The 14326-nt window shown below is 36.1% G+C and overlaps 1 protein-coding gene across 1 annotated transcript in view; it reads left to right on the top strand.

Annotated features, from left to right (window-relative positions):
• The window catches only part of SLC44A5 (solute carrier family 44 member 5), a 90745-nt gene that overhangs the window by 63641 nt on the left and 12778 nt on the right, over window positions 1–14326 (top strand). Inside the window, exons 11-15 of the mRNA XM_036348455.1 lie at window positions 1361–1460; window positions 3457–3549; window positions 4000–4087; window positions 4602–4864; window positions 5641–5735. Coding sequence (XP_036204348.1) covers window positions 1361–1460; window positions 3457–3549; window positions 4000–4087; window positions 4602–4864; window positions 5641–5735 — 639 coding nt within the window. The remainder of the gene's footprint in view (window positions 1–1360; window positions 1461–3456; window positions 3550–3999; window positions 4088–4601; window positions 4865–5640; window positions 5736–14326) is intronic.

Here is a 14326-nt window from a genome sequence, read left to right as displayed (position 1 = left end):
AGTCAGGATGCATCTTATAATTAATGAATAGATGTTTAATGATGGATTTCTTTACTTTTCCTAAAAAGATATTACTAAATTAAAGGTATGTTTTAGAATTGAGGAAGTATAGTAATTAGGACTATTTGGCTTCAAATAAAAAGAAAGTAATTCAAGATAGCTGAAAATAAAATAAAATTGGAGCAAGCTAGGGCCAAGGCAGAGGTATTTTTATAAGAATGTATAAGTATCTTGCCAAACTAAAAAATAAAACAGAAAGATGATTTCAAGTGTACCTAGATCCAGGAAACAAAAACCAAAAAAGAACCCAAGATTTCTTTCCCCCTCCTCTCTCTCTCTGTCTCTACCATACACTTTATTCTTTCTTTGCAGATTTATTTACCTCACATGAAGATAGTTTTGACATCGTTTATTAAGTTTGCATAACTCTTAGTTCAAGAAGTTTATAAACTAACTCAAAACTGACCTAGAATATCTTAGTCCTAATTCTGAGACTTTTATTAGATGGACTGTGTTTAAAACTTGATACCATCAACGGTGGTCATGTGGAGTCACAGAATAAAAATGTGGGCAGCCACAAGCCTGCTATATAAATCTGCAAGGTCAATTAATTAAGAGGCATTGTGCCCCAGCCAGTTTGGCTCAGTGGATAGAGCCTCGGCCAGAGAACTGAAAGGTCTCAGGTTTGATTCTGGGCAAAGGCACATACTTCGGTTATAGGCTTGCTCCAGGGCCCAGCGGGGGCCCGTGCAGGAGGCAACCAATTTATGTGTCTCTCTCACATCGATGTTTCCCTCTCACTGTCTCTCCCCTCCCTTCCACTCTGAATGGGGGAAAAATATCCTCAGGTGAGGATTAGCAACAACAACAAGAAAAAGAGGCATTGTGAGCAGGGCAGACAAAAAGTTTCTTCTCTTACGCAGTGAAGTAAAAACGGGGTGAGGGTGAAGATGAGGGTGAGGGTGAGGGCAGGATTGGGGGGATGAGCGGACATTGGGGGGATAAGGACACATTTGTAATATCTTAATCAATAAAGGGGGAAAAAACGTGAAACATTTAAGAGTTGCCTAAGGCAGCCCTTCCTTCCTTCCATGCCTGTTTTCCCATTTCTACAAATGGCACGAAATGTTTCCATACATAAAGTCTGTCCGGTTGAGTTGTTCAAACTTCAGCTAAAGGTTTTCATCTAGATTTCTTAGCATTTCTTCTGGGTTTTGAAAGTGAATTTCTAAGATTGGCGGAAACAATGAAGTGTCTGAGCTGGCAGAAATAACCATGAAGCTCAGTCCTAAATTCTGTAGAGGAAGTGTGTTTTGGGGATTGATCTGTGCTGCACGCTGACTTCTTTTTCTGTTTAAAGTGGTAATCCTCAGCATCCTCGAAGTGCTTGTCATCCTCCTGCTGATCTTCCTGAGAGACCGGATCCGCATCTCCATCGCCCTCCTGAAGGAAGGGAGCAAGTAAGACCCCGACGGAAAAACTCGCCTAGAGTGTATCTGTCAGCCCAGCCAGGCACTGCCTATTGTGTAGCTGCCCCAGACTAATTTCCCTTTAAGAAGACTTGTTAAAGAAATTTGCTTTCTCTTTAAGATGACTTGTTTGAGATCAGACAGCCAGTTATTAAAAGGTCATGCTAATATGTCCTTTAATATTTCCTAAAACTTCAATTATCATGGGGTAAAGTAAGGTTAAAACCTGTCTAGTCTATATATTAGCACGTTTTTAAAACACCAAATATATGGCAGGAGAATAGCATATATGAAACTAGGCAATAAAGTGCTATGTAACAGTTAGTTATATTGCATGTTGTATTCCCATACTGAGTCACATGTTAATATTAATGGCTGAGATCATTTGCAGAACTTTAAACCACCATTATTCTAGAAAATCAATTACATACTATTACCATTGCCATATGAATGACAAAATTTGCCAATAGAAAGAATAATTGATCCTAGAAGTACTAGACTATATATTTTGTACCAACACCTCTTAATTTGGAAAACCTTTATACTCAGAGCCATTTTTATTTTTAAAATGCTATAAAATAAACACTAAATTTTTCATAAATTCATGCTGGGATATAACACCTACAGTTTCCAAACTATTCCAAAAGGTGACTTGAGAATAGTACTTTAAACTTTTGAATGATGCATGGAAGAAACAAAGAAAGCCCACAGATCATACTCTCTATTTAAGATGATGGAAACTACGTTGTTAATGACTCAGGACCAAATTATCAAACTTGCAGTTTGATAAATTAAACTTTTTCTCCTTCCCACAATAACAGAAGCCCTATCATTAGTCACTGAAAACTACTGATTGTCTGGATTTTTAAGATAATATGATATTGTGCAATTCACTGTTACTGCCCCCCCCCCCCGTTATGCCTCTTAATGTGTATATGAGTGTGTGTGTGTGTGTGTGTGTGTGTGTGTGTGTGTGTGTGTGTGTGTTAAGGGGCCAATACCACTGTGACAGGTTGATAGTTCAAGGGGAAAAAAGAAAAAAGAGTTGGAATAAATGTGTGTGAGTATACAGTAAACAAAGGGATGCTCAATAATTCACTGAACCGTAGTGTCCGAAGAAAGGAAACAACACTGTAGCTCAACCAGTGATGTGGAGAAGGTAATAGATTAAAAAAGAATCTAAGATGTTTCAATTCATTAGGAGTGGAAATAGTTCCACCAGAGTTCTCAGTGGCTATAGCAAACACTGTTGGATTTAATCCAATGTCATATACTGCAAAGATCGCTCGAAAGTAGTTAGGGACAGGGCAACTAGTGACCATTTCAGAAACTATGTCTTATGAAGAAATAGCAAAAGAATGATTATCCTGCAGAATAAAAGGATGAGTTACTTGGGAGGAGTACTGTGTTAAAAGGTGGCCATTTCTTCTCCAGAAGGCAGTGGATGTGAATTACAGGCAGGCAGATAAGGAAGCATTTTCTAATATGTTGGTAGGAAGTAGAATAAATTGTGTCATATACAAGTAATTTGCTAAAAGTGTGGTCACCAGGGGCTTATGACCATATTTTGAGAGAGTAAAAAAAAGATTCCTGAATTAGGGAGTGATTCACACATTTGATGAGATGATTGTCAAAGTCCTCTTCAATTTTAAAAATCTAAGAATCTAATCAAAAGGAAGAAATGTTATGATTGTAATATATCAAATCTTTATGAGAAATAAACAAAGAAGAGAAAGTTTGGGGAAATTTGATCAGGATTCAAATATGAGCATTAAAATAATGTCTCTAACTTACAATCAATCAATAAAATTTAAAAACCAACTAAGAATATACCAGCATGATCAGCCAATGAGAGTTACTAGTTATGACCACGGTTCTTAGAATTAATCGAGTCTAAGTCTTACTTCTAGTTCTAACAAATAAAAATTTATTAAGAGAAATTATAACACTGGATCATTTTGAATTTCAACTATTTGTTTTATTTCAGAGCCATTGGATATGTCCCTACTACATTAATTTATCCAGTTTTTACTTTCTTTTTGCTCTCAATCTGTATTTGCTACTGGGCGGTGATAGCAGTGTATCCTTTGGTAGTTTACCAAGTTGAACCTCAGGTCACCCCACTATTCAGGAACCAGAAGTTTAGTGGTTTTCATCCTGGGAAGATTAGGAACATCCTAAAGAAATAACTGATTATTTTTTTCTGCCAAACTCTGAAAAGGTGTCAGTGTCCCGATTGCATTTCCTCTTTTATAGGTCAGATGGTCAATTTTGTTTTATTTTGTCTTCACATATCATTGGTGATAACCTTAAAAAGCTTCTATATATTTCACTGTTTTTAAGAGGCCTCTCAGTGCAGCTGATCCATGTTATATTACTCTAGGTCTGAAGATTGGATTAATTATTAAAATGTTAGAACTTATTTGAAGTTAATCTTTCAAAAGATATTTAAGTTACTTGCATTTTTTTTTCATGTCTATTTATTTTCAATTTACCAGCAAATAATTTATCCTTAATAGAGTTTATTCAGTTACTTGGCTACATCAGGGACACCCATATACAAAGTCATAACCCCAGAGGGGAAATGTAAATATGAAAATAGAACCTGTGACCCAGATGTAAGTAAAAGAAACTCTCTCTTCTTTAACTTCCATACAGATCACTACTACATTTCACCTAGCAGTTGTACGAGTCATCCTGAAATAGAGACCCTGTATAGTGAGAGGGGTCACTCTGGAGAAGGAGAGAGTGGGTCAGGAGTTAGCAGGAGAACACTGCAAAAGGTGGGGGCGGGGGGGAGGAATAGAAGGAAAGCTCTATTATTTCCTGATCTCATTTGTTTTATCATATACCCAAGAAGCAGGTATTGTCAACAACCTCACTAATAAATGTGAAACTAAAGGGGGTGAAGAGGGATGAACATAAGATAGAAAAGGAAAGATACTTTTCAGAGCTCATTAAAGGATTCTATAAAGTGATGTGATTGAAAATAGGAACAACAGCAGAAGCTCATGGAAAAAGAACAGGACATGCAACTGGAGGTGGGGGTGGGGGTACACAAAACAAAAGGCAGGGCAGGTTTTATCTTACAATAGTATTTAATATTCTATGTTGTTTTTTCTCTGAGTGCAGATTTTTAACACAACGGAAATGTCCAGAGCTTGCCCTGGTGCTCAGTGTAACTTTGCTTTCTATGGTGGAAACAGCCTGTACTACCAGTACATCTCTACCTTCCAGATATTCAATCTATTTATCTTTCTCTGGCTGATAAACTTTGTCATTGCATTGGGTCAGTGTGCCCTTGCTGGTGCCTTTGCTTCTTATTACTGGGCCTTGAGAAAACCTGATGACATCCCACCATATCCACTTTTTACTGCGTTTGGACGAGCCATACGGTAAGTACCACATTGAGCCCCACGTCTATTTTCCAAGTTATATTTAATGTGCTTATAATTCAATCTTGTGCTTATCATTCAAGAGGTAAGATACAAGTGAGCTCAAAAGTATGATTCAAGATTTATGGATGTTCATTGGCACTGTCTGGTTTTATAGCCACAACTTTATACTCCCTGCCCAGGCCACTATTCCTATTTTTCTAAAAATAATAGGTTACAAGAGAGAAGAGGTAGGGGGGGAAACCATATTAAAGATTAAGGATTAACTTGGCTCTGTCTCTCCATTGCTCACATCAAACATCTTATATTTTGCTGACATGCTATTAGTATCATTTTTGTAGATAAAGGGCAAAATATATATGTATGTTTTAAAACTCTAAAGCTTCACCAATCTCCTGGATAGGAGAATGTAAGACAGTGATGGCGAACCTCTGACACATGTGTCAGAGGTGACACGCGAACTCATTTTTTTGGTTGATTTTTCTTTGTTAAATGGCATTTAAATATATAAAATAAATATCAAAAATATAAACCTTTGTTTTACTATGGTTGTAAATATCAAAAAATTTCTATATGTGACATGGCACCAGAGTTAAGTTAGGGTTTTTCAAAACGCTGACACGCCGAGCTCAAAAGGTTCGCCATCACTGGTGTAAGAAGCTCTTTCCTATCAGTTCCCCTGCACATCCCTTTTACCTAAAAAACTGTTTAATTAACATCCTTTTAGTTAATAGTAAAGATATCATAACATTTACTCTCATTTTATCTTTGCCCAGATATCACACAGGATCTCTAGCATTTGGATCCTTACTTCTTGCATTAATTCAAATGTTTAGGATAGCCCTAGAATACTTGGACAAACGTATTAAAGGTAAGATTCCAGAATTCACCTTTTCTCAGACTTTCTGACTTTTATGAAGAGTATAGATTGGGCAGGTGGTTGCAGGAAACATGATGACTGTCACCAGGGTAGTAAGGATGGAGGTGGTCAGATTGGGGATCTATTTGGAAGAAAAAGCCAACAGGACTTGCTGAAAGGTTGGGTATGGTTATGGGAAGGATGTGATGATATTTACTAAGATGTCAAAACCAGGAAAAGCAAATTTCAAAGAAGAGATTAAAAATTGTGTTTGTGACATGCTAATATTGAGAAGCATTCTGGAGTTGTCAGGTAGTTTCAGGTCTAGAGCTCAGGACAGGTTGGACTTAAAATATAAATATGGGAGTCATTGGCATAAATCTTCATACATGACACATATAGCTTATAAACATGTAAACTCTGTTTAGAATGCACTTTGAAAAATTATTAAATGCCAAAACAATCTGAAACAGAACAACAAATTTGGAACATTTACATTTTCTGATTTTAAAACTTCATACAAAGCTACAGTCATCAAAACAGTGTGGCACTGGCATAAGGACAGACATATGGATGTGGACTAGAATAGAGAGCCCCAAAATAAATCCTCACATATAAGCCCATTCAATGGGGAAAGGACAGTTTTTCTCAACTACTGTTACTAGTAAAACTGGATATCTATATGCAAAAGAATTATTTTGGACCTTACCTTATATCACATAAAAAATATTTCAATCCAGGTCGGTATGGCTCAGGGGGTGAGCATCAACGCATGAACCAGAGGTCACCCTGGTTGGGGCACATGCCCAGGTTGTGGGCTCAATCCCCAGTGGGAGCATGCAGGAGGCTGATTGATGTTTCTGTCTCGTCGATGTTCCTATCTCTGTCCCTCTCCTTTCCTCTTTTTCTAAAATCAATAAAAACATATTTTAAAAAATATATTTCAAAATTGATCATAGACTTAAACATAAAAACTAAAAGTATAAGGTGGAGTCAAAGTATAAGGGGGCATCTGTAATAGAGTCAATGATTTAAAAGTGAGTAAAAACTCTTCGAAAAGAGCAAAGGAAGAAATCTTCATGACATTAGACTTGGTGATTTTCTTATATATGACAACAAAAGAAAAAACAAATTAGACTTCATCAAAATAATAAAGAAAGCATCTAGGACACTTTCAAGAGAGTGGATGATCCACAGAATGGGAGAAAATATTTGTAAATCATATACTTAGATAAGCCACCGATATTTAGAATATCTAAAGAACTTCTACAACTCAACAATACACCCAATTCAACATGGGCAAAGGATTTTTTAATTATATAAAGCTTTTTGAGCTTTACTAAGATATAATTGACCAATAAAATTGTAATATGTTTAAAGTCTACAACATGATGATTTGGTATACACATACATTGTAGAAGGATTCCCTCATTCAAGGTAATAAACACATCCATCACCTCACCTCACTATACTTACCTTCTTTTTTCTTTTTTGGTAAAAACATTTAAGTTCTTTTTTCTTAGCAAATTTTAATTGTTTGCCATGTTATACATTAGACCCTACGACCTTTATTCATCTTATTACTGAGAGTTTGCACCCTTTTACCACCCTCTCCCTGTTTCCTCCACCACTCAGCCTGCACCATTCTTTTCTGTTTGTATGAGCTCAACTTTCTTTTTTAATTTCACATATAAGTGATACCATGCAGATTTGTCTTTTTCTATCTGGTTTATTTTACTTAGCACAATGCCCTCCACGTCCATGTCTATTGCTGCAAAAGCGGGATTTCCTTCTTTTTTAAGGCTGAATAGTATTCCACTGTCTATCTATACCATATTTCCTTTATCCACTGATGCATCAAATGATAGGATTCCATATATAAGATATTGTAAATAATGCTACAGCGAACATGGGAGTGCAGATACCTCTTTGAGATAGTGACTTCATTTCCTTCAGATATATACACAGAAGTGGAATTGCTAGGTCATGTGGTCATTCTATTTTTAATTTCTAGAGGAACTCCATACTGTTTTCCATAGTGGATACACCAATTTACATTCCACCAACAGTGTACAGGGCACCCTTTCTTCCAAGTCCTCACCAACACTTATTTTTTTTGTCTTTTTGCCAGTAGCCATCCTAACAGGTGTGTGGTGCATATCTCAGTGCGGTTTTGATTTTCATTTCTCACATGATGAGTAATGTTGACTACATTTCCATTTACCTATTGGCCTTCTGTATATCTTCTTTGGAAAAATGTCTCTTCAGATCTTTTGCCCATTTTTTTAAAAATTGGGTTATTTGGGGGATTTTTGCTATTGAGTTCTTTATATATTTTGGACATTAACCCTTTATCATATATGTAGTTTCCAATTTTTCCCCCATTCCATAGGTTGCCTTTTCATTTTATTGATGGTTTTCTTTGCTATGAATAACTTTTTAATTGGAGGTAGTCCCATTTGTTTATTTTTGCTTTTGTTGACTTTGCTTTTGGTGTCACATTCAAAAAATCATTGCCAATACCAATGTCAATGAACTTAGGCCTATGTTTTCTAGGAGTTTATGGTTTCAGAATTACTTCCAAGTTTTTAATCCATTTTGAGTTGATTATTATGTATGAAGATAATGGTCCAATTTTATTCTTTTGTGTGTGGATATCTACTTACCTAACACCATTTATTGAAGATGCCATCATTTCTGCATTGTATGTTCTTCAGTCCTTTGTCAAAAATTGACCATATATGCATGAATTTATTTCTGCTCTCTCTGTTCCATTCATCTATAGGTTAATTTTTCTATCACTACTACACTGTTTTAATTACTATCATTTGAAATTAATAAGTATAATGCCTTCAGCTTTGTTCTTTCTTAATTGCTTTGGCTATTCGAACTCTTCTGTAGTTTCATACAAATTTTCGAATTTTTTTTCTATTTCTGTGAAAAATACTATTGGAATTTTGATAGGGATTGCATTGAACTTGTAGATTGCTTTGGGCACTATAAACATTTTAACAATGCTAATTCTTCTAACTCACAAACATGGAATATTTGTTATTTATTTGTGCCTTCTTCAATTTCTTTCATTAATAATTTCCATTTTTTGATGCACAGGTCTTTTGCCTCCTTGTTTAAATTTCTTCTACATATTGATGAAATTGTCAAGAGAATTGTTTTTTTAATCTCTCTAGTAGTTGTTAATGTATAGAAATGTAGCTGCTTTTGTATATTGATTTTGTTTGCTGAAACTTTTCTGAATTTGTTTATGTTCTAATAGCTTTTTGGTGGAGACAGTAGGGGTTTTTTAATATAAAATGTCATGTGATCTGCAAATAAAGGCAAGTTTACTTCTTTCTTTCTGATTTCAATGCTGTTTGTTTGTTTGTTTGTTTGTTTATTTAACTTGCCTAATTGTTCTAGCTAGGTCTTCCAGTACTCTGTTGAATATAAGCGGGGGGGGGGGGGGGTGGGGGGGGGTGGAGTAGGTATCTTTGTCTTATTCCTGATCTTATAGGAAAAGCTTTCAGCTTTTCACCTTTGAGTGTGATGTTAGATGTGAGCTTGTCATATATGGCCTTGATTATGTTGAGGCCTACTATAACCAGTTAGTTTGTTAATATTTTGTCAAGGAATTGTGCATTTATATTTGTCAGGGATATTGGCCTATAATTTTATTTTCTTGTTTACTTGTCTGGCTTTGGTATCAGTATAATGCTGGTCTCACAAAACGAGTTTGGAAATGTTCCCTGTACTTCTACTTTTTGGAAGAATTTGAGAAGGGTTGCTGTTAATTCTTTAAAAGTTTGGTAAGATTCATGAGTAAAATCATCTAATTCTTTTATTTGTTGGGAGGTTTTAGATTTTTGAATCAAATGAAATTTTCTATTTCATTATGATTCAGTCTTGGTAGGTTGCATGTTTCTAGAAAGTTGTGTTCTCTAGGTTATCTAATTTGTTGATGTATAATTATTCATAGTAGTCTCATAATTTTTTATATTTCTGTGGTTTTAGTTGTAATGTCTCCACTTTCATTTCTATATTTGTCTTCTCTCTTCTTAATTAGTCTAGCTAATGGTTTGTCAATTTTGTTTATTTTTTTCAAAAAACCAGCTGTTCCCTTCACTAATCTTTCCTATTGTCTTTTTATTTGCTGTTTCATTTATTTACACTTTGGTCTTTACTACTTCCTTTCTTCTACTAACTTTGTGCTTAATTTGTTCTTCTTTTTCTAGTTTCTAGAAGTGTAAAGTTAGATTATTTGAGATCAGACTTTTCCTTAACACAGGTATTTATCGCTATGAACTTCCCTCTAAAACTACTTTGGTGCATTCCATCTACTTGATGTGTTGTATTTCCATCTTCATTTGTCTCAAGATACTCTTTGATTTTTTGTTTTATCTATTGATTGTTCAGTAGCATGTAGTGTAATCGCCACACATTGGTGAATATTCCAGTTTTTTTCTTGTTTTATACCACGGTGGTCAATAAAGATAGTTTATACGATTTTAGTATTTTTATATTTATTAAGACCTGTTTTGTGGCCTAACATTATCTGTTCTGGAGAATATTTCATGTGTGCTTGAGGAGAATGTATATTCAGCTGTGGTAAGATTGAATGTAATGTAAATGTCTATTAAATGCTTCTGGTGTAACATGTAATTTAAGTCTAATGTTTTATTTTTGATTTTCTGTCTGGATTGCTCTACCATTATTGAAATTGGAGTATTGAAATCCCCTACTATCATTATATTTCTGTTTATTTCTCCCTTCATAAGTTTATGTATTTAGGTGCTTCAATGTTGGCTATATAAATATTTACAATTTTATATCTTCTTGATGAATAGACTCCCTTTCACTGTGTCTTGTTACAGGTTTTGGCTGAAAGTCTATTGTGTCTAAGTATAAATACACCTTCTTTATTTTGGTTTCCATTTGCATGAAAAGCCTTTCTCGAATCCTTCACTTTCAGTCTATGTGTCTTTAAAGGTGAAGTAAAATTCATTCAGCCACTCTGTATTTTTTATTGGAGAATTTAGTCCACTTATATTTAAGTGTAATTCTTGATAGCTGTGAACTTACTATTACCATTTTGTTAGTTGTTTCTTGCTGCTTTATAGACTTGTGTTTCTCTCTTCCTCTCTTTTTTAAAAAAATATATTTTATTGCTTTTTTTACAGAGAGGAAGGGAGAGGGATAGAGAGTTAGAAACATCGATGAGAGAGAAGCATCAATCAGCTGCCTCCCGAACACCCCCTACTGGGGATGTGCCCTTGACCGGAATCGAACCTGGGACCCTTCAGTCTCTAGGCCGACGCTCTATCCAGTGAGCCAAACCGGCCAGGGTTCTCTCTTCCTCTCTTCCTTTGTGCTTAGATGATTTTCTGTCGTGGTATGCTCTGATTCCTTCCTCTTGATCTTTTTGTATGTAGTATAGGTTTTTAGCTTTGTGGTTATCATGAGGTTTACACAAAACATCTTATAGTTATAACAATCTATTTTAAGGTGATAACAAGGTAACTTTAAATACTTCAAACACATGTAAAAGTTCTACATTTTTACCCCCCCTCCACATTATATACTACAATATTTTTGATGTCACAATTTACATATTTTTATATTATGTATCAACAAATTATTATAAGTTTTACTTATTTTTATTACTTTGTCCTTTAACCTTCATACTAAAGTTGTAAGTAACTTTCCCACCACCATTACAATTTTAGAGTATTCTGATTTTAACTATATATTTTCCTTTAACAGTGAGTTTTATACTTTCACATATTTTTATGTTACTAATTTAGCACCCTTTTGTTTTATCTTAAATAATTCTCTTTAACAATTCTTGTAAGGATGGTCTAGAGGTGATGAACTCAGCTTTGGTTTGTCTGAAATACTCTATTTCTCTTTCAATTCTGAAGGACAAACACCGTCAGGTAGTATCTTGATTGACAGTTTTTACCTTTCAGTACTTTAAATATATAATTCTACTTCATTCTGGCCTGCAAAGTTTCTGCTGAATAATCTGCTGATATTCTTATGGGATTTCCCTTATAAGTAATGAGTTACTTTTCTTCTTTGTCATTAAATTTTAACTTTTGAAGATTTAACTTTATGTGTCTCTGTGAGTCTCTTTAGATTCATCTTTTCTGGTATTTTTGGGGGGCTTTCTGGATATGGATGTCTGTTTGTGCCCTAGTTTGGACAAGTTTTCAGCCATTATTTCTTTGAATAAGCTTTATGCATTTTCCCCTCCTTCTGGGATCCCTAGTACATATATATTGGTCTACTTGATGGTATCCCATTAAGTCTTTAAGCTAACTTAATTCTTTTCACTCTTTTTTTTCCCTCTTTTTGCTTCTCTGGATGGATTCCACTGCCTTAACTTTGAGTTTGTTGATCCTTTCTTTTGTTTGATCTAGTCTGATATTGAACCCCTCTATTGAATTTTTTAGCTTAATTATTATATTCTTCAGCCCTATGAATTCTGTTTGATACACTTTTTTTTTTTGTATTTTTCTATCTCTTTGTTGAAATTCTCACTTTGCTCATGCATTGCTCCCCTGACCTCAGTGAGCACTTTTATCACCACTATCTCTGCTTCATTAAGATCAGTTTCTGGAGCCCAGACAGTATTGCTCAGTGGTTGAGTGTCAACCTATGAAACAAGAGGTCATAGTTTGATTCCTGGACAGGGCACCTGCCTGGGTTGCAGGCTTGATCCCCAGTGTGGGGTGTGCAGGAGGCAGCCAATCAATTATTCCCTCTCATTATTGATGTTTCTATCTCTCTCTCTCTCCCTTCCTCTCTGAGAATATATATATATATATATATATATATGAGAGAGAGAGAGAGAGAGAGAGAGAGAGAGAGAGAGAGAGAGAGAGAAAGAGAGAGAGAGAGAGAGACAGTTTCTGGAGATTTATCTTGTTATTGTTTGTTTGAAATGTATTTCCTTATTTCATTTTTTCTTGACTGTTTTGGTTAATGTGCATTAGATGAAAAAGCCACCTCCCCCCTTATGTCAGACTGTCTCATATAGGAGATGAACGCTATCAATTAGCCCTGGTCAAGCTTCTGGTTCTCTTAAAACTGTAATTGTCCTAGCCACCATAGTGATTCTTGGTGGCTCCCAAGACCTGTAGGTGTCTCAAAGGTGGAGGATCATAGGTAAAACCTAGGTGCAGGCTGACTAGAAGCCAGGTGCTCAGACAGCAGCTGGGAAAGTATGCAGTTTAGCACCTTTCAAGGAGAAACTGGGAGGCGGGTGTTTTGCCTGCTCCCTCTGCACAGAGACAGGGTGTATAGCCATGGTGGTGGGTGTGGGGAGGGTGCTCTTGCACCATTTAAAAATTGCTTCTTTGTTTGCTATAGTCCTAAGGAGTCATGAATGCAAGACGTGTTGGCTAAAAGGGCCAGAAGAACTGGGAACCGGCCCTCGGGCAGCAGCCTCAAATGCTGTGGCACCAGGCATGTGTACAAGCAACTTCTAAAGAGATGTTGGTGACCGAGTGTTATAAATGCAGTGAGATAGAGACAGAAGGTGGTGGAAGTGCCTACCAGCTTCCACAGGCTCCATGGAGGATCGTAGTTAGCTCGTAGATGCATGCAGATTAGAAAGCCAGAACCTTGGGTCGCAGGTTATAGAGTATGCAGTCAGACCCCTTCCCCAGAAAGACAGAAATATAGGTGTCTTTGCCTGAGCTCTGTGTGCTATGCCCTGAGCAGATAGCCACAGTGAATATCAGCACATGTGCCTGTTAAAAACTGCCTCTCTGTTCCTATGGGACTTGTCCACACTAGCCTGTTGGCTTTCAGAGCTAAGTGTTTTGAGGTCCTGTCCCTTGGGTGGGAGCCTTAAAAGCTGGAATCCTAGACATGCTGTCCAAACCCTTCACTCCTCAGGAGAAACTGAGAATTGGATATATCATCCCAGTTGTATAGTATTGTGCAGAGAGTGGGGTGTATTGGGTGGTGTGCCTCAGCCTTTCCTACCCATTTCAGTGTGGGGTTTTCTTGGTTGTCTGATGTGTGTGAGTAACTGAGCTAACCTTTGGATTTCTCTCAGAGGAGATGACTACATGTATAGCTGTATATTCAGTGCATCTGTGGAAGGAGGGAAGTTCAGGGGCCTCCTGTATCATCATCTTGGTCTCACACAAAGAATTGGCACATACATTGCTCTAAACAAGGTTATATAAGTGGTTAATAAGCACATGAAAAGAGACTCAATATTAATTGTTTTGAAAATGCAAGTCAAAACCACAATGAGGTACCACTTCACAGCCATTAGAATGGCTACTGTTAAAAGATGGGATCTAACAAGTGTTTGTAGGGTGAGGATAAATTGGAAGTGTAGATCGCTGATGGAAATGTAAAATGGTGTAACCACCATGGAAAACAGTATGGCAATTTCTCAAAAATTAAAAATAGGATTTCCAGCTGATCAGCAATTGCACTTCTAGAGATATATACTCAAAAGAATTGAAAGCAGTGGCTCAAACATATTTGAACACCAATACTCATCGCAGCATTATTCACAATAGCCAACAGTAGAAACAAACCAATTTCATGAACAGATAAAGGATAAAGAAAATGTAATATACACA

The sequence above is a fragment of the Myotis myotis genome, unplaced genomic scaffold, assembly GCF_014108235.1.
Source record: "Myotis myotis isolate mMyoMyo1 unplaced genomic scaffold, mMyoMyo1.p scaffold_m19_p_2, whole genome shotgun sequence".
NCBI classification, from domain to species: Eukaryota; Metazoa; Chordata; class Mammalia; order Chiroptera; family Vespertilionidae; genus Myotis; species Myotis myotis.
The sequence above is the reverse complement of the archived record's forward strand: the minus strand, read 5'-3'. Positions and strand labels throughout refer to the sequence as shown.